We start from the raw sequence: 27,460 nt of genomic DNA on the forward strand, positions 1-27,460 counted from the left end.
ATAAACATGATTAAGCAACTGGGTACATTGCTACTGGATGTATAGATTGTCAGTGGAAGAAGGTGCTGAACAATTGGACAAATAGATAGTTAATGGAAGGTTGCACTGTGCCATTGTATGCGAATATTGTTAATGGAAGGAGGGCCTGTACCATTGAATAAATAGATTGTTAATGGAAGAATGCACCGTGCCATTGTATGGGAATATTGTTAATGGAAGGAGGCCCTGTACCATTGAATAAATAGATTGTTAATGGAAGGATGCACCGGAAGGAGTCGCTGTACCAATGAATAAATAGATTGTTAATGGAAGGATGCACTGTGCCACAGGATAAATAGATTGTTAATGGAAGGAGGCACTATACCATTGGATACATAGATTGTTAATGGACGGATGCACTGTGCCATTGGATAAATAGATTGTTAATGGAAGGATGCACCATGCCATTATATGCGAAAATTGTTAATGGAAGGAGGCGCTGTACCACTGGATAAATAGATTGTTAATGGAAGGATGCACTGTACCACTGGATAGATGGTTAATGGAAGGATCACTATATCATTGGATAAATCGATTGTTAATGGAAGGAGGCACTGTGCCATTGGATAAATAGATTGGTAATGGAAGGAGGCACTGTGGCATTGGATACAGAGATTGTCACTGGAAGGGGGTACTGTGACATTGGATGCACAGATTAGTAATGGAAGGAGACACTGTGCATTTGCTGCATTGTGAGCTCGCTGCTTGAATGAGAAAATGAGTCACTGAATGTATCAACATGCGATAGTGTCCCCTGCATACAGTTTATTAAGAGGGAAGATGGTTCTGTGGCATTGTATCGATTGAATTTGTCAATGGTAAAAAGCGATGTTCTGTTGGCCACATTACGAATGGAAGTAGGCATGTACCAGTATCTGTGAAAAGGACCATTGTGCCTCGACCCGAATTATCACTCCTGGTAAGTTCTGCCATTGCAAGATGGCATTGTGCCATTTGATTCTTTGACAGTAGAAGAGGGGCGTGTGCCATGGGATGTCTTCTTACCATAAAGTGGCAGTCCAGAAGAATGCAGCAATCAGTGGCTTGGAAGGCTTCTCTTAGGGCATGAATGAATGTGTGGCTATAGGATGTAGAGGTGAACGGCTGTGTCTACTAGTAAACTGACCTGTATGGATAAACCTCTGCTGGTGTAAAGGCAAACTCCACTGATTGATTCAATGGTTGAGTGAAAGAATGCACTGTTGCACTATAAAGCAAATGACCGTCTACTTGTCTAACGTGTGTATTTGTAAAGCGCATGTTCACCTCTTTGGGCTGAATTATAGGTGTTTGTTGTTATCCAGTTCAATAGTACTCATTCCATGGAGCTGAGAGCAGTGAAAGGCTGGAGGACCCTCTGGGATCTGATTCTGTGGCAATGAGGGCAAACACAGATTTCTGGAGTGGAGGCTTTAGTCCATTCAGCCACCAGGCCAGCATCCTCCATATGTGTTGATTATTGCAAATGAGGAACAGAGCCATTTGAAAAATACCAACATTTAGCTAGACATTTGGCTGTGGGTCTGACGGGAAGATGCGGGAGGTCGGTTTACATCTGGAACCCGTGGCGTGATATGCTAGCAATGATCAAAATCATTGGAATGACTGTATTTGGTAAATATCCCCAAGTGGTACCACGCAGCCCATAATTAAATGGGAACCACTTGGAATTATCAGTGTATATTTTGATAACTGGATTCTAATGGGAATAATATTTTAGCAAAGAATTTTGTGAATATTTGCCAGACTGAATGAATGAATAAAAGTATGTGTAAAGTTGAGATTCCTATGCGCTGGTTCCAGATGGAGGTGTTTGGTTTCTGCATGTTGAAGAGGGCAGGAAGGTGGTGTCTTCAATCGTGATATCTGTTTGGCTGAAATTCACACACTGGTATCCAATCTGGCATCTCCCCATCAATGAGATGCACCATTTTGTCGTATTATTCATTTCATGGTTCTGGAAAACAATAGAAAATAGGACAGTCAAATCTGGGGAAGAGGTGTCTACAAACTACAAAAACCTGTGGAAAAAGCAGCCACGCCTGTCCTATTCTCCAGTGACCCTGACTCAACGTTGTCCAGCTGTTCCCATCCTCATGTAATGCCACTCCAATGGTGTTCATGCTTGCCCCATTCTTAGGGAACCTGAGGCCAAGGTTTTCAAGTCATGCTACATTGTCAGATGTGTAAGGTAACTTTTTCAGGGTCAGACACATTCAGAGGATATCCCATATCAGTTCTGTCACGGTCGCCTAAACTCAGGGAACCCTCCAAGTTAAGCTTGTGGCTACATGATCTACACTCACAGACCCCTACGTAAACGACTTTAGGGCCAGCTAATTCTGTCCTCTGCTTTACTCCTCTATATATGGGACCCCTTGTTCTGTGTTGTAACATCCATTTTCCCAGGTGTCCCCTGTCCCCCAATGCTTCAGCCTACTGGCCTCATTTATGAGAAGTGTCGCATCGCTGCTTGAAAGCAGTGAAGCAACACTTCTCTGTGCGCAAGGAATGACAGATACGTCAGTATTGCTGATGTATCTGTCACTGCAAAAGTGGTGCATTGCTGGGGTGTATCTGAAAACAGACGCAACTCCAGCAATGTGACCTTTCACATTGGGCAAGCCCCATGTGAAAGGGCCTGTGTCACCCTTACGCCTGCCATGAGGCAGGTGTAAAGTTTTGACACATAGGCGTCCTAGAAGTGGTGCAGTGAAATCTTATAGATTTTACTGCACCCCTCCTTCGACCCTTTCCTGTGGAGGAACACCTGCCCTGCTACATACATTACACTTGATGCAGGTGATGAAGCAAGATTTCGCACATTACGCGGCTTGCTGAAATCAAGAACCTCGAATCACATTATAATCCTATAATTCAATTTGTATGTCCTACTAATTTCCTTTATTTTTGATATACATGTATCTTAGTGATGCTTGCCTATGTGTTTTACTAATATGAATAATCCTTGTCTTAATATGGCCGCCGCTTGAGAATTCTCTACTGCGCATGCCTTAGTCACACTCACGTGACGTGACGTAGTTGCAGTTCTGGTGGGAAAATGTGCGCATGCGTATTCGCCTCTAATATGGCTGTCTGAATACTCACATGGTTAAGCTTGCGCAGATGCTCTCGTGTTATTGTCTGTTGCACTAATTCGTAATCGCATAGTATATTTTTATAGTAAGAAGTATAAAGTAACTACTCATGTTATATTGTGAAATCATTTATTTCTATGTTTTAATTTGTTTTCGCTTACTTTTCATGTACCGCGGTATTGAGGGTCTGAGGCAGTGCTTAAAGACTCCATATTGATGGGAGGTTCTGCGCATGTCCGTATTCCTCCGGTGGCATTGACCAAGAGCCAACTGAAGGTCTCTGCCAAGAAGCGCCTGGGAAGATGCACCTTCACCCAGCCGGAGAAGCTGACTTGCGCTGCATTAGCAACAAATGTTATTTTTCCTATTGTATTCTGTCATATCTACCGTGAGAACCCCAAAATCACTAGGCGGTCCCAGAAAATGGTAATTTAGGCTTGTAGAAGTTTGTTCTGATTGGTGTGTTAACCTATCCTAAGTGGGGACCAATCGAAATTGGGGATTCTGACACTTTGCAACATTGGGGGGTGGTACACTGACCCGAAAACAGTATATCTAGCCTAGGTTCAGCTAGAGAAATTGTCCGACTTGTCTGAATAGCTGACCTGTCACTGACCCAACGCACTCAATAGGTGACTGAATACAGAGCGCTGCTGAGCACTCTGTCCGAATTTGGCCATAGACTTTAAAGGTTTTACTAAACCTTAAGTGCTGGCGGAGCACTTTGCTGGGGAGTTCGCTAACCCAATCGGGGTTCTGACTGATAGCTGCAGAGAGGGTGTAGCGCGATCGTTGCTTCCAAACTGCGGGTGCTGGTCGTGCCTTGGTGGTCCTGTCCTGATCCTAATCTGGTTTTCCTGTCCTGTCCTGGGTGTCCAATCTGCACCTGCTGTCCCATAGATGACTGTCCTTCCTTGGGGTATTTCCTGTCCTTGACTGATCCGTGGCCAGGGTTGGTCTGCACACCTTTCTAGGTAAATATAGTGCGAAACTCTTCACTGCATCTTCTATTTTTCTGTCTTTGCTTTAATAAAGACATTTCTTTGCATACGTTAATTTTCCATGCTTTCCGCAACCTACTATAAAAGTCATACAGTATATTTTCCTTAGCATGATCCTATGTTTCCCTACCTTTTAGAACACATTCTCTCCATACTGTTTATGAAACATAACTGTGGTATATACATTTCTCCTGAAATCTGATTTTGCGTAAAGATACTAGAACTATAGCGTGTTCCATTTTTCCCCCTCCTATAAATGTATAGGATTTCCAATCTTTACCTTGTAGTATTTTTCCCAACAGTAAAGTCTAGTTCGTGATCCAAGTTTCTAAGATCCCTTTAGTAGATCGCATTGTTATAATTTTCTTATAGACTCATAAATGATTGCCCTGACACTGTTCCTCTATGGCTATGTTCTTTTCGTTATCTTGATTATTGACTGCCTTTTAATTGTAAACTTAATGATTTCCGAATCTGATTCTTAGATAAACTTTTAAAACTTCCCAGTTGTCTGTGATCATTTAATGCAAATTAGAAACAAGTTGGGTTTTGTATTTTGCCTGCTTTTCTTTTACAGCTAGCTCCCTGATCCATTGTGGATCTTAGGTACCCGTAACGGTGGATTGGTAAGTCGGGTACAATAGAAATAAATAGGAAGGAACCAGGGTTACTGGTAGACAAATTGTTAGGTCACCCGATTAATGTATATGATTGAATTGGAAGAATATCGGCCTGGTACGTGTATGGTGAAAATTATTGGCCGGGTGACCTGCGATCTCTATCACAGGTATAATGCAGCTCAGGGATTTACGAAGTGACACATCTGACTAGATGTCACTTCGCAAATATGGCGCAACATGGTGTGTTATTTATGCTGCTGCAGCATCACTAAAAGTTCTGCAACGGCGGGGTAAATGTGATGCAGGCCTTCATAAAGAAGGCCCTACATTTTTAAGTGTCTGTTTCCTTCGCACGTAACTCCAAGTCTATTGTTATTTCTTTCCCATTCAAGGTGACTGCACATGTGTTTTTGAGGTCTATTTCACTGCTGGTGGTTTTACCCTCCTCTTATGAAACACTGACATCAAGCCAGAGTCCAGGATTTACAGGAAATCAAATTCCAAAGGCCAGACCTATTATTTTTTTTTGCGCCAAAAGTGTGGTAATCCGTTCAGGGCAAAATCTAGCAAAAACTATCTCAACATCTTCTAAACAGGTCACACGCCGACCACGAGACCAGGATGAAGATACTGTAATCCCTGCTCTGCCCAGGCAAGCTGACCACCTACAGTGATGCCCGTTCTCCCTTCCCCTTCCTTTATCCCCATAACCCCTTTTCCACTATCCAACCCCTTGTCATCCTTAGCTGTTTTCCAATCTCCCCATTACCAAGGAAATATCTTTCCTCTTTGTACAGTCCTCCGCTGCTATTAGAAAGGTGTAATTTAATCGCCATCAAATACAGCCCTTCATTACGAGTGAATTCTTAACCAGATCAGATTTATAATAATCTATGGTAACTCTGTGGATCTGGTATCTTTTATTCAGAGACCTTCTAAAAGCCAGTAGATTCTCTGGGTGAACTATCAAGGGTGAGAGTAGGAAAAACCAGAGGAACTAGGATCGAATTTGCAAATTCTCCCATAACTACCCATTTCTAAGTGAGCGCCCAGGGTTCCACATGTAATACGCTGTAAGTCTGCCCCCCACCCTTTACAAATAGACCCAGTGTCTGTCACTCTGCTGGTGCAGAACTTAGCACATTTAACTCAGAATTTGGGAAAGGTAGACAAATACCTAACAGTATCCATCACAAACAGAGACACACCAGTATAAAAGGAGATATCTAATCTGTGCCTCCTAAACATTGGGAACACACTGGTACCAACCACACATAACAGTAATGTTCTGTCTTTATTCTAAGTGACAGTGTTGTGAGCTCGTGCAGGTTATTACCTTTGTGCCAGTAGTAAATAATGGACGCAAGGGCACTCAGGATCAGGCCGAATGCATAGCACACTGCGCGGAGCAGAAGTACGAAAACCACGCTCTGCGTCCCTCCATTAGCTGCCCCGTCGGTGACTGTGCAGAAACAAAAGCACAAGAGGAGATGACGTGAGTTTAGCAAACACACAAATACAATTTACTATCTTTATTTGGTCATTGACTTGCGTGTGCAGAGAGCCCCAGTCATCTGTCTTACAGTAGCAAACAAAGCCATTGACGAATCAACTAAGGAAAAATCAATCTACCTCTTATTCCATCCCTAATAAATATCACAATTGTAAGTATTCCTGAATACCCATTTGTTGAAGCCTAATAGTAGTGTGGGTCATAGAAAGCCTCTTTGTGAAATTATGTTTTTTGATTTAAGAATGCCCCTGTATAAAGGTCTTCTTAGATTTTATATTCCTGGCCTCTCACTTGTTAATGAGGAATTTTTAGGTTTTAGATTCAGGAATGTGCCTGGGCTTGATTAGATGTGTTTGGGTTTTAGATTCTAGAATGCCCCTTCGTTTATGGGCAAAGGGTCAGAGCTGATTTGCATATAGCCAGTGTCTAACCCAGGGTGGTGTGGAGTGAAAAAAACGATGGATTTAGGCCCAGATCCTTGTACTGGGGTGAATGTATGACATTGATCTACATTCTGTCCATCAACTGTGATTTTTGTAATTTTCACCCCGAGTGGGCTGGGTATGCTCAGACGTGAGTCCCAGGCTCTCCACACCACTGGAGTCAAGCTATCCAGGCTGAATGAAGGCTGATAGCCAGAAACCGGTCTTGGATGCTTGATTCCGGTCTGGGAAAGACAGGGCTTGGCAGTTCGGACTGGACTTTTCCCATGAGGCAAAGGGTCAGAGCTGATTTGCATATAGCCAGTGTCTAACCCAGGGTGGTGTGGAGTGAAAAAAACGATGGATTTAGGCCCAGATCCTTGTACTGGGGTGAATGTATGACATTGATCTACATTCTGTCCATCAACTGTGTTTTTTGTAATTTTCACCCCGAGTGGGCTGGGTATGCTCAGACGTGAGTCCCAGGCTCTCCACACCACTGGAGTCAAGCTATCCAGGCTGAATGAAGGCTGATAGCCAGAAACCGGTCTTGGATGCTTGATTCCGGTCTGGGAAAGACAGGGCTTGGCAGTTCGGACTGGACTTTTCCCATGAGGCAAAGGGTCAGAGCTGATTTGCATATAGCCAGTGTCTAACCCAGGGTGGTGTGGAGTGAAAAAAACGATGGATTTAGGCCCAGATCCTTGTACTGGGGTGAATGTATGACATTGATCTACATTCTGTCCATCAACTGTGTTTTTTGTAATTTTCACCCCGAGTGGGCTGGGTATGCTCAGACGTGAGTCCCAGGCTCTCCACACCACTGGAGTCAAGCTATCCAGGCTGAATGAAGGCTGATAGCCAGAAACCGGTCTTGGATGCTTGATTCCGGTCTGGGAAAGACAGGGCTTGGCAGTTCGGACTGGACTTTTCCCATGAGGCAAAGGGTCAGAGCTGATTTGCATATAGCCAGTGTCTAACCCAGGGTGGTGTGGAGTGAAAAAAACGATGGATTTAGGCCCAGATCCTTGTACTGGGGTGAATGTATGACATTGATCTACATTCTGTCCATCAACTGTGTTTTTTGTAATTTTCACCCCGAGTGGGCTGGGTATGCTCAGACGTGAGTCCCAGGCTCTCCACACCACTGGAGTCAAGCTATCCAGGCTGAATGAAGGCTGATAGCCAGAAACCGGTCTTGGATGCTTGATTCCGGTCTGGGAAAGACAGGGCTTGGCAGTTCGGACTGGACTTTTCCCATGAGGCAAAGGGTCAGAGCTGATTTGCATATAGCCAGTGTCTAACCCAGGGTGGTGTGGAGTGAAAAAAACGATGGATTTAGGCCCAGATCCTTGTACTGGGGTGAATGTATGACATTGATCTACATTCTGTCCATCAACTGTGTTTTTTGTAATTTTCACCCCGAGTGGGCTGGGTATGCTCAGACGTGAGTCCCAGGCTCTCCACACCACTGGAGTCAAGCTATCCAGGCTGAATGAAGGCTGATAGCCAGAAACCGGTCTTGGATGCTTGATTCCGGTCTGGGAAAGACAGGGCTTGGCAGTTCGGACTGGACTTTTCCCATGAGGCAAAGGGTCAGAGCTGATTTGCATATAGCCAGTGTCTAACCCAGGGTGGTGTGGAGTGAAAAAAACGATGGATTTAGGCCCAGATCCTTGTACTGGGGTGAATGTATGACATTGATCTACATTCTGTCCATCAACTGTGTTTTTTGTAATTTTCACCCCGAGTGGGCTGGGTATGCTCAGACGTGAGTCCCAGGCTCTCCACACCACTGGAGTCAAGCTATCCAGGCTGAATGAAGGCTGATAGCCAGAAACCGGTCTTGGATGCTTGATTCCGGTCTGGGAAAGACAGGGCTTGGCAGTTCGGACTGGACTTTTCCCATGAGGCAAAGGGTCAGAGCTGATTTGCATATAGCCAGTGTCTAACCCAGGGTGGTGTGGAGTGAAAAAAACGATGGATTTAGGCCCAGATCCTTGTACTGGGGTGAATGTATGACATTGATCTACATTCTGTCCATCAACTGTGTTTTTTGTAATTTTCACCCCGAGTGGGCTGGGTATGCTCAGACGTGAGTCCCAGGCTCTCCACACCACTGGAGTCAAGCTATCCAGGCTGAATGAAGGCTGATAGCCAGAAACCGGTCTTGGATGCTTGATTCCGGTCTGGGAAAGACAGGGCTTGGCAGTTCGGACTGGACTTTTCCCATGAGGCAAAGGGTCAGAGCTGATTTGCATATAGCCAGTGTCTAACCCAGGGTGGTGTGGAGTGAAAAAAACGATGGATTTAGGCCCAGATCCTTGTACTGGGGTGAATGTATGACATTGATCTACATTCTGTCCATCAACTGTGTTTTTTGTAATTTTCACCCCGAGTGGGCTGGGTATGCTCAGACGTGAGTCCCAGGCTCTCCACACCACTGGAGTCAAGCTATCCAGGCTGAATGAAGGCTGATAGCCAGAAACCGGTCTTGGATGCTTGATTCCGGTCTGGGAAAGACAGGGCTTGGCAGTTCGGACTGGACTTTTCCCATGAGGCAAAGGGTCAGAGCTGATTTGCATATAGCCAGTGTCTAACCCAGGGTGGTGTGGAGTGAAAAAAACGATGGATTTAGGCCCAGATCCTTGTACTGGGGTGAATGTATGACATTGATCTACATTCTGTCCATCAACTGTGTTTTTTGTAATTTTCACCCCGAGTGGGCTGGGTATGCTCAGACGTGAGTCCCAGGCTCTCCACACCACTGGAGTCAAGCTATCCAGGCTGAATGAAGGCTGATAGCCAGAAACCGGTCTTGGATGCTTGATTCCGGTCTGGGAAAGACAGGGCTTGGCAGTTCGGACTGGACTTTTCCCATGAGGCAAAGGGTCAGAGCTGATTTGCATATAGCCAGTGTCTAACCCAGGGTGGTGTGGAGTGAAAAAAACGATGGATTTAGGCCCAGATCCTTGTACTGGGGTGAATGTATGACATTGATCTACATTCTGTCCATCAACTGTGTTTTTTGTAATTTTCACCCCGAGTGGGCTGGGTATGCTCAGACGTGAGTCCCAGGCTCTCCACACCACTGGAGTCAAGCTATCCAGGCTGAATGAAGGCTGATAGCCAGAAACCGGTCTTGGATGCTTGATTCCGGTCTGGGAAAGACAGGGCTTGGCAGTTCGGACTGGACTTTTCCCATGAGGCAAAGGGTCAGAGCTGATTTGCATATAGCCAGTGTCTAACCCAGGGTGGTGTGGAGTGAAAAAAACGATGGATTTAGGCCCAGATCCTTGTACTGGGGTGAATGTATGACATTGATCTACATTCTGTCCATCAACTGTGTTTTTTGTAATTTTCACCCCGAGTGGGCTGGGTATGCTCAGACGTGAGTCCCAGGCTCTCCACACCACTGGAGTCAAGCTATCCAGGCTGAATGAAGGCTGATAGCCAGAAACCGGTCTTGGATGCTTGATTCCGGTCTGGGAAAGACAGGGCTTGGCAGTTCGGACTGGACTTTTCCCATGAGGCAAAGGGTCAGAGCTGATTTGCATATAGCCAGTGTCTAACCCAGGGTGGTGTGGAGTGAAAAAAACGATGGATTTAGGCCCAGATCCTTGTACTGGGGTGAATGTATGACATTGATCTACATTCTGTCCATCAACTGTGTTTTTTGTAATTTTCACCCCGAGTGGGCTGGGTATGCTCAGACGTGAGTCCCAGGCTCTCCACACCACTGGAGTCAAGCTATCCAGGCTGAATGAAGGCTGATAGCCAGAAACCGGTCTTGGATGCTTGATTCCGGTCTGGGAAAGACAGGGCTTGGCAGTTCGGACTGGACTTTTCCCATGAGGCAAAGGGTCAGAGCTGATTTGCATATAGCCAGTGTCTAACCCAGGGTGGTGTGGAGTGAAAAAAACGATGGATTTAGGCCCAGATCCTTGTACTGGGGTGAATGTATGACATTGATCTACATTCTGTCCATCAACTGTGTTTTTTGTAATTTTCACCCCGAGTGGGCTGGGTATGCTCAGACGTGAGTCCCAGGCTCTCCACACCACTGGAGTCAAGCTATCCAGGCTGAATGAAGGCTGGTAGCCAGAAACCGGTCTTGGATGCTTGATTCCGGTCTGGGAAAGACAGGGCTTGGCAGTTCGGACTGGACTTTTCCCATGAGGCAAAGGGTCAGAGCTGATTTGCATATAGCCAGTGTCTAACCCAGGGTGGTGTGGAGTGAAAAAAACGATGGATTTAGGCCCAGATCCTTGTACTGGGGTGAATGTATGACATTGATCTACATTCTGTCCATCAACTGTGTTTTTTGTAATTTTCACCCCGAGTGGGCTGGGTATGCTCAGACGTGAGTCCCAGGCTCTCCACACCACTGGAGTCAAGCTATCCAGGCTGAATGAAGGCTGATAGCCAGAAACCGGTCTTGGATGCTTGATTCCGGTCTGGGAAAGACAGGGCTTGGCAGTTCGGACTGGACTTTTCCCATGAGGCAAAGGGTCAGAGCTGATTTGCATATAGCCAGTGTCTAACCCAGGGTGGTGTGGAGTGAAAACAACGATGGATTTAGGCCCAGATCCTTGTACTGGGGTGAATGTATGACATTGATCTACATTCTGTCCATCAACTGTGTTTTTTGTAATTTTCACCCCGAGTGGGCTGGGTATGCTCAGACGTGAGTCCCAGGCTCTCCACACCACTGGAGTCAAGCTATCCAGGCTGAATGAAGGCTGATAGCCAGAAACCGGTCTTGGATGCTTGATTCCGGTCTGGGAAAGACAGGGCTTGGCAGTTCGGACTGGACTTTTCCCATGAGGCAAAGGGTCAGAGCTGATTTGCATATAGCCAGTGTCTAACCCAGGGTGGTGTGGAGTGAAAAAAACGATGGATTTAGGCCCAGATCCTTGTACTGGGGTGAATGTATGACATTGATCTACATTCTGTCCATCAACTGTGTTTTTTGTAATTTTCACCCCGAGTGGGCTGGGTATGCTCAGACGTGAGTCCCAGGCTCTCCACACCACTGGAGTCAAGCTATCCAGGCTGAATGAAGGCTGATAGCCAGAAACCGGTCTTGGATGCTTGATTCCGGTCTGGGAAAGACAGGGCTTGGCAGTTGGGACTGGACTTTTCCCATGAGGCAAAGGGTCAGAGCTGATTTGCGTATAGCCAGTGTCTAACCCAGGGTGGTGTGGAGTGAAAAAAACGATGGATTTAGGCCCAGATCCTTGTACTGGGGTGAATGTATGACATTGATCTACATTCTGTCCATCAACTGTGTTTTTTGTAACCTTTGTTTATGGGATCACACTTGGTTTGAGATTATAGAATGCCTCTTTGTTGATCTGATCTAATTTAATTTAAGATTCTAGAATGCCTCTTTGTTGATCTGATCTAATTGGATTTAAGATTCTAGAATGAGACCTAGTTGGGATTTAAGTTTGAGAGCAAAGTTGCAGGATGGGTTCAGAAACTACACATCATATTCTTAGATTGTAATGAACACATGCATTAATGCGCTCTCTCTCTTTATCTCTCTCTTTGACTCGCTCTCTGTTTCTCTCATTCTCACATCCTATTTATATATTACCCAGTTACCCGTTAAAACTGCTGTGATCTCACTTGCAAGAAATATCTGAAAAGGACAGACGTAGAGATAGAAGACAATATGCTGTTTGCTAGAAAAATTCGCCTATGAATAGTAAAGGACTGTTGAGAGGAGTCTCTAGTTTCATTTTACCTCTCTCAAACTAAATACTGATCTAAGGGCTAGGGACGCTAACTTCTTGCTGAACCACGAGGTCTGGACTAGGGAAACCTGCCTACTGTTGAACGTGTTTCCTGAGACTGAGAGAGTGTGGAAAATCCACGAAACAGAGCAATTTGAAAAACACCAACAATTCACTAGACATTTGGCTGTGGACCTGACTGGAAGTTGTGGGAGGAGATCCGTTCACAGGTGGAACCAGTGACTTGATATTCTGGCAACTATCAGAATCATTAGTAGACTATATTTGCTAAGTGGTGCCACTCAGCACATAGATACATTGAAATCACTTAAAATGATCTTTGATAAAGATCTCTCACTTAAACCACATATAAACAAACTTATAAAAACCTGTTTTTACAGACTTAAATTTATGTGAGAAAGGATTGCCACTCTACCACCCCGGTACCAATCTCAAGGAGTTTCAGCATTAGTCCTGTTCAGGATTTACTACTGTAACTTGCTCTACCTGGTGTTACTGGAAGCATGTATAGCTAAGAAACAGCAAATTCACAATTTGATGGCTCATAAAATAGCTCATCAGGAGCAAAATGCGAACGTTACTGATAGAAATTTGCCCTTTTCACAAGGTCATCCTAGATTTTTTTTTTGCCTTTTTGTAGAACCCTATTTTTGCTGACTGTATACCTCTGTGCACTTTATCCTGCTAACCAGTAGTAAAGTGCTTGTGGTTATCTTTTCAACATGATGGAACCGGCATACCCATGATTGGCATATTTAACTAACCTATAACTCTCTAGTATATGGTACCAAGGGGCGCCCAGGGCCTGTAAAATAAATGTCACTAGTGGAGTGACGCACCCATTGTGCCATCCACTACAGTGACCATGTAAAGATGACTGTAGTCTGCCACCAGTAACAACAACAACATACCGATCAGGTTGGGGACCCATGGGAATATTTAAAGACCTCAGCTCTGGGAACATTTCCAAACTATACTCAACAACAAAAGGGTTCCAGAGGGTCTAGAAAAATAGTGAGTCAACCATGCAAGTCACCAAGAAGCATATCAACCTACTGACTAACTACCAACAATGGTACGCCGGGACGCCCTAACAGATGGTCCAAGGTACCCATCAGTCACCACTCGGAACCGCCCTTCATCATTTGGGATTCCTTAAGTAGACAATCGATATACACACACTATTCTCATGAACAAAGATAACCAAGATGGTACAATGGTTCCTTTGACTGGAATAGAATTTGGTATGGTCATACACCTCCTTTGGAAGTTAAGTGGTAAGTCATCAGGTGACTGATAGTGTGCAGTGCAAAAAAGAATATTAAACGTAAAAGAAAGAGGTGAAAATGTGCAATTAAAATTGGATTGGGGAGTAAAGAACAACTTTATTCGGGTGATACTCGCCCTACCAAATTTAAAAATTTGCCAAGACAGGTTAGAAAATAACTGCCTAGAGGTGGTACCAGGTCGACATGTTTCAGCAATAATGGATGCAATTATCCTTGCTTTCCTCAGGACCTAACAACAAATGGATTGCTACTACAAAAACTAGAAACAGTGAAAACAGTGAAAACACAAAAGTAAAGACAAGTATAGAGATCACCTGAAAATACTAGGTGTCACTTGTTGTCTTGCTCTCACAAATCGTGTGTTAGTCACAGATTTGTAAGAAGTGAAGACCTCACCCCACCTGGCAGCAGCTCAGGAATGATGAGAAGCACCGCTCTAACCGTCGGTACTCCAGCGCCGGCATCCGAACCGACTGTCCTCCCCAGTTATTTTCTAACCTGTCTTGGCAAATTTTTAAATTTGGTAGGGCGAGTATCACCCGAATAAAGTTGTTCTTTACTCCCCAATCCAATTTTAATTGCACATTTTCACCTCTTTCTTTTATGTTTAATCTTCTTTTTTGCACTGCACACTATCAGTCACCTGATGACTTGCCACTTAACTTCCGAAGGAGGTGTATGACCATACCAAATTCTATTCCAGTCAAAGGAACCATTGTACCATCTTGGTTATCTTTGTTCATGAGAATAGTGTGTGTATATCGATTGTCTACTTAAGGAATCCCAAATGATGAAGGGCGGTTCCGAGTGGTGACTGATGGGTACCTTGGACCATCTGTTAGGGCGTCCCGGCGTACCATTGTTGGTAGTTAGTCAGTAGGTTGGTCTGCCACCAGTATCCTGCCCTTGCAAGTTTTAGCTGAAAATTTGACCACTTAATAACTCCTTTGGACAGGCCTAATACTTCCTTTTAAATATGTATAAGTTGCTTATAAGCCACCCATAACTTGGCCTTGTTGCCTTTCAGCCGAGGTGCATTGTATTTAAAATTAGGACATGTACAAATTAGATGATAAGCGTGTACTTACAGTGAAAAAGCTCTAAAAGCTATTTTCATAGTAGATCTGGGTAGCTGTTCCATGGGAAAGCATTGGTATACAATAGTAAGTTTAATAAATGTTACCTCCACCTATTAAAAGCCGGCACAAATTACATTTTGGACTTTTTGAAATATCTATTGCAAGTTCAATCCACTGATTTAATCAGATTTGTAGTAAATATTTTAGAAAGATGACTTTTAAAAGGTTACCTTTGTCCTGCCTAAATTCCATATAAGTTAAATCTGCATTTTTTTCTCCCACTTCTGCCAGCCATTAATTAGCATTTGAATAGGTGTGATTGAGGTGGGAACTTGCTCCCTAGACAGGGTAAAAAGACCCTGAATTTGGGAAGTTGTTGTGCCCTTGTCAGGATTGCCAAGGACTTTAAAGAGGCCTACACTATCACAAGCAGATGTAGATAATACCCAGGCCTGCATCCTTCTTTTGTTCCCCCAGCCTGCCGTCCTCCTTCACAGTGGGCCTCTTGTTGACATCACAGTGTCAGATCATGTTTCATATGACATTTGGGGCACATTTCGAAGTAGGGCAGCAGATTGCCAAAACAATGTGTGTGTATTTACTGTCTGGTTGCTGAAATCTCAGCTTTTTTCTATCAGTTGTTGTCTCTGAGTTAGGCATTGGTGTGGAGTTTTGGAAGTTTTCTGCACTCGTGCTCGGTGCTCCGCGGAGATCGAGAAGTGCAGAAAACTTTTCTCCATGCAGCAGAGCGGAGTTTTCCCCCCCTTGTGCTTGCCAACAGCACGAGCTACTGCCCAGGTAGAATATGTACCCGAGAGGCAGTAAAATCAGCGCAAACATCCGTTCGCGCCGTACTCCACCGCTTGCAGAACTCTGTGGAGTTTTTTTGTCATTTCACGGAGTTGCCTACTCTGAGTTTGTTGGGGGTGCAAGGACTGCCTAAAGCTGAATTTTAGTATTAGATGTGAGAGGACATTTAGATCATTACATTACCCACACACAACAAAGCCCTCGCATCCCATAGTATCCAAAGACTTTGGCCAGATTTAAAATACCCAAAGGAGTAGGGTTAGCCCTTGACACCTTTACCCCATTGATGAGGGCATCACCGGGGGTCATTCCCACCCTCTTGCTAGTGACAGGCATAAATGTGTCATTTCCAGGGACCCACTACAGAACATTCTGGCCCTGTGGAAGATCGGAAGAGGACTGAATCTGATGTCTGAGACCTTAGAAGAGCCCAGAAGACTGGACCTACTCTCTCTCTCTCTTGTACTGAGGGCAAAAAAGATGACTCCAAGAGCCAAAAGTCTGACCCCCTCCTAAAGCTACAGGGACACAATAAGCTACAAGAAGCCTTTCCCTGCAACTGCTCAGCTCAAAAGTGGCAACTGGACTTGGACGGGACCCTTCTGTTGTTCTCTTTCTGCCACTCAGAGTCTCAAAATGCCTCCTCTGAGGTCCTGGGGGCTTTAGAAGTGTAATCATATGGTGGATTGGGCCTTAAAGGACTAAAGTCAGAAAATAACGTTTTTTACCATGATGAACCTAGTTAGTGTATTCCACCCATGCTTTATCACTTTCAGCATCAAATCGCTCCTGTTTTACTGTGGCCATTGAATATCATTGGCACTTTGCGCTTCTTGGCAATATTTCTACTTAAACTTTAAAAAGTCATATCTTCGGTTCTCCTTATTGGATTTTAGATGTTTTGGTGTCATTTCATTTACTATATTTTGCTCTATTTGTCTCGTTCATTTGGGGATTTTTATTGCTTTGCATTTTTACTTTATTACTTTTGTGGTAATGCCTAAAAACTTTACACATTGACTCTAAAGTCTGTCTTCTTTGTGCCATAGATACGAGAGCCTACGAGTCTTGAAAATACGGGCTGATGACTGCTAATTATGGCCAGCGAGAGAGAGAGAGATGTGCCAAGTGTTTTCGAACACGGGAGGAGGTGGGGTGGGGGGAAGAGTGATTAATGTGCAGAATGGAGCGCCAGGTGAGCCCAGAAGCCTGATGGGGGAGACAACGGGAGGATAAGTAGTCAAGAAACTGAAGACTAGACTGTAATGTGTATGATGGCTGAATGTAACGCTAAGGTCAATAGTCCCCTGCCTGACCCCAAGATGGCTGCCATAGTGGTCCCCTCCACGTTGTTTTACTTCCCTGGGACAATAATTGACATTGACCAGACCTTGAACCTATACCCTAACCTGCTTACACATCAGGACTTTGAACCTGCTTAACTTACCCCAGACTGTGGAGACCAAGCGATTTGGCTGATGCCCGGTGAAGCTACCAGATAGCTAAAAGAGGAGATTGGTTGTGGACCTCCCCTGCCATCACCTACCCAGCCGGACCTTGGGCAGATTTTCCCCTTGTCTCTACATCCTATCTTCCTCCTACCCCTTTACCCTGTATCCCCTTACCCTTCCTTGCTCCATTCACCTTGTCCCCTATGTCCTTTAAATGCTTTTCTTGATACTTATCTAACTTTTAACTGATGTAAATTGCAACATTATTGTTCCCCATGTAAAACGCTCTGATTCCTTTGGGTCTAGCCAGAGCTATACAAAACTCAATAATTAAATATGTCCCCATTTAGTAATCTTTCTCTCTTTGTCTACTTCCCTAGCTCCTATCCCCTCTCCCCTGAATCTCTCCCCTTGCCTAGTCCCCTGTTCTTTGTGCCCTTTGACTAAGCACTCCTTCTCCCCTTGTTGGGGAAAGATCCAATACTTATACTCTGGAGTCTCAGCGAACCCGCTGAGAGGGTCCACTGCACCAAGGAAGCCACTCATACTTAAGGTATGGTATGACACCCCTTGCCAAAACACTCCCTCTCCCCTTTTTGGGGAAGGATTTTGTATATAGGCCTTGGAGTCTCAGAGACCCCTCTCAGAGAGTCCACTGCGTAAACAGAGATAGGGAAGTGATACCACTTCCCCTGGGATCACAGCTTACTGGACTTTGGACGTTGCTTTGACTCGTATACCGGTTTGTGTCCCCGTCACCCTTCCACTCCTCTTCCCATGCTGTGTCTCTCACCCTCCCCTCCTCTTTCCCGCCTTCATTATCTGTCTACTTCCCCTGCTCCTACCCCTCCGAATCTCTGCCCTTGCCTGCTTTTCCCCTTAACTATGTGTGCTTATTGTTTATCTCGACCTATATTGCCATGCTCTAAGAACTGTGTAACCTTTGTAATGATGTAACCTGTAACTTTGATCTGATACTCATGTAAAGCGCTCTGGAACCTCCTGGTCTAACCAGCACTATATAAAACCTTTAAAATAAAAAATAAAAAATCTTTAGTGATACTGATCACTCACCTGCATGAGCGTGTAAGACTTCTAGAAGAATGCTGTTACATGATTTTAAACTTCTGCTAGTGGTACCACATTCAAAAAAGACTACAACCTGGCCCACAAACATAGAAAGACCCAGCCACTGTCTGATTCACAAACCTGCATGTGTAAATCTTCACCTCTCCTACCGTTTCTATGGAAAGATCGTCACACATGTAAGTTCATTACTAAGGGGCATATTATGATCTCGGTCGTAAAGCCTCTGACCTTTATGACCGAGATCGTTGGTTGCAATTCTGACTGGCTGATTACAATACAACCAGTCAGAGTTGAAAACTGGGTGGTCATTCCTGCTGGCTTCCGACAGGCTCCAGGAGCCCGACGGCCAGTCGACGACTGGTCCGTAATCCCATAGGAAGTCGTTTCTGCCTTCAGGATTACGATGCTAGGTTTCGACAGGCTTTCTAACATTAAAATCCTATCGGAAAGTGAGTTTGGGGGCCCTTTGGAAGGGCCCCTTTTTCTATGCGGCCTCTAGTTGGGGGTTGAGGGGGCTCCTATGGCGCCTCCCTTTTTATTCCTGCACCTTGTGCCTGCCATGTCGTGGAGGGATTAACACAACCTCCCATTTCCCTATGGGAGCTTGTGCTATGGCAGGTTTACAGCAATAACACATGCTCTCATAGGGAATGCTACCGCACCGTGTGCATATTGTGCAGGAAATATCCCATATTTAATGGGCTATTTATATTAGGCTGTAATCAAAGATTAACATCAAATAAACAGACATAACAAAACAATCCTACAAACTTCTACAGACTAAAGAGATTTGATATAGGACATAAATGGCTAAAAATACCCAATAGCTAACGAGTGAGGTAGAGAAGATAGTGTAATATACTGACGACACGTCTTTTAGACAGCGTTTCCTAAAGCAGTTTTTTTATTTTTTATTTCTTAGCATTGTAATAGCAAGTTCTTCTATTAGCTAATTTAATGGTACTCATTGGAGTGAGGTAGATTGAACGGGTGGCGTGAACTGAATTGGGGTGGGTGGATTGGATTGGATTGGGGTGGATTGGATTGGAGTGGTGTGGATTGGATTGGAGTGGGGTGGGTGAATTGGATTGGGGTGAGGAGGACTGGATTGGAGTGGGGTGATTTGGAGTGGAGTGGATTGGAGTGGGGCAGAGAGGTTTCAATTTGGAGTGGGACAGATTGGAGTGGGATAGATTGTTTTGGATTGAAGTGGGCAGAATTGTTTTGGATTGTAGTGGTTCTGATTGTAGTGGGGCACATTTGCTTGGATTGTAGTAGGGCAGATTGGAGTGGGACAGATTGTTTTGGATTGGAGTGGGGCAGATTAATTTGCATTGGATTGGGGCAGATTGGAGTGGGGCTGATTGTTTTGGATTGGAATGGGGAAGATTGCTTTGGATTGGAGTGGGGCAGATTGTTTTGGATTGGAGTGGAGCAGATTGTTTTGGATTGGAGTGTGACAGATTGTTTTGGATTGGAGTGAGGCAGATTGGAGTGAGTCAGATTGTTTTGGATAGAGTCGGTCAGATTGTTTTGGACTGGAGTGGGGCAGATTGTTTGGAATGGAGTGGGATGGATTGTATTGGAGTGGATTGGTGTGGGGTGGATTGTATTGGAGTTAAGTAGGGTGGATTGTGGGGGACTGGAATGGATTGAATTGGGATGGAGTTGGACAGATTGGGATGAGGTGGATTGGAGTGGAGTGGAGTGGGGTTGATTGGAATCGGGCAGATTGGAGTGGGCAGATTTCTTTAGATTGGAGCAGGGAAGACTAGAGTGGGGCAGATTGTTTCGGATTTGAGTGTGTCAGATTGGATTAGGACAGATTGTTTTGGATAGGAGTAGGGCAGATTGTTTTGGATTGGAGTGAGGCAGATTGCTTTGGATTGAAGTGGGGCAGATTGTTTTGGATCGAAGTGGGGCAGATTGGAGTGGGGCAGATTATTTTGGAATGGGGCAGATTGGCGTGCGGAAGATTGGAGTGGGCTAATTGTTTTGGATTGGAGTGGGGCAAATTGACTGCACAGTTGGAGGAGGGTAAAGAAATAGGGACAGGGCAAGTGAGAGAGGGAGAAGAAACAGGGATGGACGGATTGGAGGAGAAAACAGCCTGGACTGGGGGAAGGTGAGATTCAAAGAAGTAAAACGGATGGGTAAGAGACAAAAGAAGCAACATGGACTTAGGTAAAAGAGGCAACATGGACTAAGGGAAAGGAAGCAACATTGACTTATGGAGAAAAAGCAACATGGACTTAGGGAAAGGAAGCAACATGGACGTAGGGAAAGGAAGCACCATGCACTTAGGGAGAAGAAGCAACATGGACTTAGGGAAATGAAGGAAAATGGACTTAGGTAGAAGAAGCAACATGGATTTAGGTAAAGGAAGCAACATGGATGTAGGAAAAGGAAGCAACATGGAATTAGGGATAAGAAGCAACATGGAGTTAGGCAAAGGAAGCAACTTGGACTAAGGGAGAAGAAGCAACATGGATTTAGGGAGAACAAGAAGCACCATGGGTTTAGGGAAAGGAAGCAACATGGACTTTGGCAGAAGAAGCAACATGGAGTTAGGCAAAGGAAGCAACATGGACTTTGGGAGAAGATGCAATCATGGACTTATGAGGAAGAAGCAACATGGACTTAGGGAAAGGAAGCAACATGGACATAGGGAAAGGAAGCAACATGGACTTAGGGAGCAGAAGCAACATGACAGGGAAATGAAGCAACATGGATTTAGGGAGAAGAAGCAACATGGACTTAGGGAAAGGTAGCAACATGGACTTGGGGAAAGGAAGCAACATGGACGTAGGGAAAGGAAGCAACATGGGCTTAGGGAGTCCAAAGTTGGAATCCCTCATAGCTACGCCCCTGTTTGTATAGCAACCCACACTAGGAGTAGAAATGAATGGATGATCGAGAAAACCTTGCTTTAAAAAGGCAACTGCCTGGCTCACTGAGCTGAATACTTGTAAATCTGGGGTTCAAATCCTATTAAAGCTGATATACCACAGCTTTCTCCTGATTATCAAATGTGGTGCGAGCGGAATAAAGAATTGTAGCCATTGGTAAAAGATGTTAGCTGAAATAAACAACTGCTTCATGCAGCAGGATGGCTCAGTGAGCTGATCTTCACACATAACAGGATGGCTCAGTGAGCTGATCACCATCATTGAAGTACGCAGTTTCAAGCAGGTTGTGAGTATGAATCTCGGAAAAGAAAATTCAACCTTCCGTGCAGGGCAGCGCTCCGGCAAGAAATAGTAAATGTAAATGTATTTCGATTTATATAGCGCACGATTCACCCAGGGGTCTCAAGGCGCTTGCTTAGGGAACCCATCCTGGTATTCCCCTGTGAGAGATACCCCGGCAGGGTATTCACAAGGTGAAAGCCAGGCATCCCGCCGCGAGGGGCCGTAGTGGAGATTAAGCAAGCTATTGCCCAGAGTCGCAGAGTGTGACCCCGTGAGTCGAGTAGGCACCAGAGCGAGAATTGTCGAGTCCGTGGAATTATTTGAGCCCGAGACCCGCCGAGGCGGGGAATCGAACCCTGGTCCACGGCTGATCTCAGCTTCCGGGTCTGCCGCCTCTAACCACTGAGCCACACTTCTCCACTACCTGAATGATTACGTACCTGAAATAGAAAGTGTTTTTTCAGAGTGCCAAAAGTGATGTGCATGTGTGTAGAAAGCGAACAAAATCTGGAAGTTTCAGGCAAAGGCTCTTCGAGGCTGCGGATGTAACGAGGATCGGTCTTTATTTTGGTGTGTGGCTGAGAGTATCAAACCTGCCCATTTATGTACATTTCCTCGCAGATGAGCCATTCACAGTAGCAAATGGCCTTTACTGACCAGCAATACCAGTACTGCATACTATAGAGGTAGCGACTGGAGCTGTACACAGCAAACAAAGATGGTGGGGGCAGGAGATGTGCTCATGGGTCATAGACGGCAGTGGCCGCGGGCAAACCTCCCAGAACTTGGCCGCAAATAGTGCTGTGGTCATCATGACTCGGGAGCCTTTGGGTAGGGGTGGGCGGAATTTGCCTAGTCGCGGTATGCAAAGCTCCGCGAAACGGTAAGAAATCTCCGAAAAAACATGCTGAAATTCCATGAACATGTGGAATTGCTTGTTCGCGATGCTTTTTTCCTGTTCGCTATCGCTGTTTGCGTGCTCGGGGGGGGGGGGAAATATCTTGTGAACACGCATTTTGAGAACGCGAACAAGCAAAAAATTCCTCAAAGCCGTGGATTGAATTTTGGGCAATTTCGTGTTCTCTGTGGAACGCGAAATGACCCAAATTTCTCAAATTCCACGAGCGGAACGGAATTTACTCCCTAGGCCTACCTTTAGGAAGCGATTTTTAAAAATAAATCCTCTGTGAATCCACCTAGCCAGCTACTGTTTGTAGCATGGCAAAGATACAAGAGAAGTTAGAGATGAACCCCAGTATCTTTTGGTGCTCAACGGCCATGTTAGAATGATGGTATTTACAAACCTTAGAAACCAGAGATTTGCCCAGTGTAACTATTTGGTCTCTTTACAATAGCTAAACAAGTAAAATTGTTGTTAAAGTTTTTGTCAGTGTTTTTGTACGGGAATTATGTGGTGCCTATTTTACTAGTAACAATGAGACTAGAGCTTTAGTTATTAAACCACAAACATTTTTAAGTATATTTTGTTCAGATAAATGACCGAGAATACTGATTGCTGTTGGTTGAGATGTAACTTTGGCCGTTTGGCTCTAGGGACCGAGACTGCACAGTTTGTTTACCCAGCCAGATTTAGCTGCTTAACCCCAATAAAGGTCAAACAAGCACTTGATTAAAAATATGAGTTGTTGGCTGCAAAGAAGTCTTATGTTGCTTAAATAAAATGTACCTGGCATCAGTCAATATCATGTGCAGAAACAGAAATCACTAGAGTTCTCTAACTTGTGCTAATTAACATGTAGCTGGTGAATCAAACACCCACTAAAGTGGTGCTTGTGTAAAGTGATCCAATACCTTCAGGTTGAGTTCACGGCATGTGGGAACTTGTTTACAACTAAAAGAGGGAGCTTCAACCGGGCCGGCAGCAGTAGCTAGGGAAAGGGAAAGGAACGAAGAAAGACTTATAAATAGAGAAATATTATCACCAACAGGGAGAAGCATAACCAGGCACAGGATCACCTCTAGGAACTGGCATTAGCAAGAAGGGCCCGGTTTTTGCACAAGCATGCACAGTACAATGGGCACAGCTTATTTGTGCTTGATAATGAGCAGGGATGGAATATGGGGCCCACTTGCATTTTCTTGCATGTCACCTTGCTGTGGTCTAGGCTTCCAGATAGCTGCATCCATCAAGGATCCACTCCTGGTCTGGGCTGCAGCCACATGTGCAGCTGTGTGTACTTTCCTGGGAGAGGCTTTCGGAGCAATAAACTGTGAGCGCGAGCCAAGAGCAGGTGTGTGAGGGGGGGGGGGGGGGAGAAACAATTTCAAAACAAGCTGTTTGTTGTGTAATTGAATGTTTTAACAAGCAGTGATGAGGGAGGGGAGGGTAGGATGGGTGGAGAAGCAATTTGACCTAGATCTTTGAATGCAGAGCAAACACGTGCATGTGTGTAAGGTGCTCTTTAACAAAGAAACAATTAGTTCCTGAAAGATTCTAAAATGAAAGCAGTGAAGGGAAATTGTCATTTGTCCCTGCTCTCAGGGCAGGCTAAACCCAGGAAGAGGAACGATAAATGCATGTCATGGACAAATGGGAAGAAAGAATATGAGAACGACAATGGAGCCAGCAAATGGGAAACCTATGGGCATGCTGAAGCCCACAAAGTATATACAACATATATACAATGTGTCTCAAAGAGACAGCACAAGGTCTGTCTCGCTGAGGCCTAAAAATTGTCTAACTGTTGTGAGGGGCAATTCATTTTTCTATGAGCACAGTGCATTAATAATATTTGTTCTGAAAAAAAATATTACTTTCATGTTAATAGCAAACATACACAATGCGCTAAGGATCTGTGGCAATAGCTAGAGAGCCTCAAAACCTTGCACAAATGGCCAACAAGAATTTGGCAAACAGAAAGCATTTCCATTTTGGAAAGTGGAATAGAAGAGCTGATGATCTAAAATACATAATTTTAATTGATACCATGTCAATTAACTTGAAAAGGCATTCCATGGAAATATTTTTGCTAGAACCGCACGTATATACAGTGGAAGAGTTTGTCCTGGATGGAGTACGTCTCCACATTTAGTTCAGTCAAGTGCAATCCTGTACATTTGAGAAAAACCAAGTTTTCCATAAGAAAATAGTCTGCAGTTTTTTGTGTATATGTGCCCTATTTACAGAAATAAATATGAAGAAAATTTTAAATTTCAGACCAATAACACTATAAAAGACATACCAAAATAGGTTCCACTTCCTACACATTTTTCAAAATGTATAAAATATTGAAAATATTAAGTTTAAGTAACTGGGCAATTCAATTTGTTGCCTGGAATAGCAGAATCCCTCATCTACCGTTCGTTTAATCATACTGCCCGCCTTCACATGCATGCCCAGTGCCCCACTGATCCCACCAGCATGGCGCATTTACCCACTTTATCCACAGAGGCTCTATAATACATTCTGTTCACTAATCTATTCACAAGCTACTTTTCCTCCTGGGACTTAACTCCAGGCAGAAAAAAAACCAATACAATTTAACAAAACTTTGCAAAACCAGAGAAGAATTCAAATCAAATATCCTTGGGCCCAGAATGCACTAAGCCAAAGTACAGTTGCTGTAAAATAACCTTCAAGGCATTGTAATGGTCATAAACTACTTTGTAAGTTAGCTTTTTATTTTTTGAAAGGTTTTCCTATATTTTATCCTGAAAATGACTTTTCACAATCTACAGATATATTTGGTATATTTGTCTTCACTGTCTAGTTTTTGGAGTGTTTTGTGATGTTTCAACGCCCATGCTAATCAAATTTGAAATGTAGAGCTTGGAGCTTTTGTTATTTTGGTGTTCATTTTTGAAGTATTTCTTTATCTATTTCTACTTGATCTCTACCTAACATCCCTTTCCACTTACCATTGGCAGACACATGCAGCCTGGTGCCATTTCCGCGTGCCTTCCCTTCTGCAAGGAGCTCTACCTCACATATGTAGATGCCCGCGTCGTAGGACCGCACGTCTCTCAGTTCAATGTCCGCTTTCTGCTCTTCTTGAAAGCTCCTCTTAGCCGGGCGGTAAACTCGACCCCAGAACTCCCGTGACTCGCTGGACACCTTGTTGTCACTAACATTGTCCTTGTACCATTGATACTGGCCCAGCGTTGAACCACTGGAGGTGCTATACATGCACTCCAGGGTGACGGAGCTGCCAATGTTCGCATGAGTGGCACTGGGCTGGATAACGCTGAGTGACTTGGCACCTGTGGGTACAAGAGTGGGCCAAAAGATTCATCATTAGTAACACTGCCAGAAGACTTGAGGGCCAAGAAGATCAATATCCTTCTTCAACAAATAATTTACAATGATCTTTGCATTATCACAGCATATCCTACTATTTCAAATAAAAGGAATCATGCATTTCCAATGATGATATCTTAAATTATATTAGTTCTATTGACGAATCTCTATTTCTTATCACTATTCTGTTTGATATGTATCATTGCAGCTGGCATTCATTTGAAGACTTATTGAATCTCTGACTACCTTGCCAATGGCCCACTGGCCTTTGGTAGGCAGAGGGCAACCTACATCCATGCCATTGCTCTCATTTCAGCACAGAAGAGGACCTACAATTAATAATGTCCTCTACTGCGTTGCTAAATACTGGGATGTGATCGCACATCACAAGGAATGTACCCTTCTACCTCTGGTCGATGTTCTTCATGCACCTATTGCACGCCTCCATCTTATCCACCTGACGGGATGCTTGTAGCCGGTCAGATTTCAGGATTGCTTTTTCCAGAATCGCTTTTTTTAAGAAACAGCTTATAAAAGTTGAAAACTACTGCAAAATGTGATCTTTATAAGAGAACATATCTGGCATGCCTACATTTGTTGCAGATCAATTGTCCTGCAAAAAAATTGTCTCGCCAGGAAAAATCTCCTAAAAATCTTTTTGGCAAAGTTGCAGAAAGACAAATTTTTGAGGTGACATTCTTCTAAATTATACATTTGTGCAAACCTATTCTCTCAACACACGCCACCTCAAACCCATTTGGCAAGGTACCTGAGCTTCTCTTCTCAGCCTTGCCAAATTATCGCAAATATTTCCACATGCAAGGTTCACCTCTATATGCAAGAAACACTTTTTTACAATTGCTAAACCACTTTTCAAATTCCCAAAAGTTTTTGGGGCGCTAATCAAAGGATTCACTCTCAACCTACCAGACGCTACTGTATGGGTGGGTTTTATGGGGTGGAAAGTAAACACCGCTCGAGTTTCTAAACATGTGCAAATGTACACATTTGTAGGCGTTCACAAATTCATTTCCAACCCTTTCCCTTCCAAGGCACATTCTGTTGTGCCCTAAACTTTGAAACACATTGAGTGTGGGAGCACCCTGGTGCTGAATTAGGGAATTACATGGTACCATACCAGGACAAAAACAGCACTGAAACACGCATGGGCAAAGTCAATAGATTTGGTGTTGGCTGCCAGCCTGTTGCCTTTGCCAATGAGCTTTTTTTTTGTATTTCCGTAAAACTTATTTTTGCAAAAATATGAACAATGGGAAAGTAAGTGCACATACATTTCTTTTTTTGCAATAAAAAAACACGGCCATTTCTGCTTGTGTCCTCTCAGCAGACATCCTATAATGTTTTTATAAATAAAGTTTAGCAGAAACATTCAAAGATGGCTGCCCTTGTGTGTCCATGTTCACGCAAGTGCACGCAATGGTTGCCAATTTGTGAATGGACTGAAAATTCACTCAAAGGTGGTCACCCTTGCATGCATGCAGATGCTCATAGAATGGTGGCCATTTTGAAATAGGTAAATAAATATCCAAAATAGTGACAGCAAAAGGAATGCTTGGATATGACACACTGCAGGTGGTGGCAAGGAGTGCTGCCAGGACATCAGTGTTGAAAATAAGTAAAACAAAAACAAACAAAAAAAGGCTACAATTTCCCACAAGTCCCTGGCTCGTTCTCTGTGGGTGACAACATTGAGCTTGAGCAAAATGTCATTGATTAACAAATTGGAAACAATAACTCAGGTCTGCCTTGTTGTAAGCAGTGGTAGGTGGAAAAGAAACGTGAAGTCCAATGGCGAGCAGACAAACGGATGAGTAACG

The 27,460-nt window shown here is 44.2% G+C and overlaps 1 protein-coding gene across 1 annotated transcript in view; it reads right to left on the reverse strand.

The window, feature by feature from the left end:
- Positions 1–370: 370 nt before the first annotated feature.
- Positions 371–27,460, reverse strand: part of LOC144756314 (natural cytotoxicity triggering receptor 3-like) — a 52,196-nt gene continuing 25,106 nt past the window's right edge. The window contains exons 2-4 of the mRNA XM_078646010.1: positions 25,244–25,585; positions 6,095–6,220; positions 371–1,996 (exon numbers count right to left, since the gene is read on the reverse strand). Coding sequence (XP_078502136.1) covers positions 1,989–1,996; positions 6,095–6,220; positions 25,244–25,585 — 476 coding nt within the window. The 3' untranslated portion in view covers positions 371–1,988. The remainder of the gene's footprint in view (positions 1,997–6,094; positions 6,221–25,243; positions 25,586–27,460) is intronic.

This window comes from Lissotriton helveticus, chromosome 5_1 (assembly GCF_964261635.1).
Source record: "Lissotriton helveticus chromosome 5_1, aLisHel1.1, whole genome shotgun sequence".
Taxonomy (NCBI): domain Eukaryota; kingdom Metazoa; phylum Chordata; class Amphibia; order Caudata; family Salamandridae; genus Lissotriton; species Lissotriton helveticus.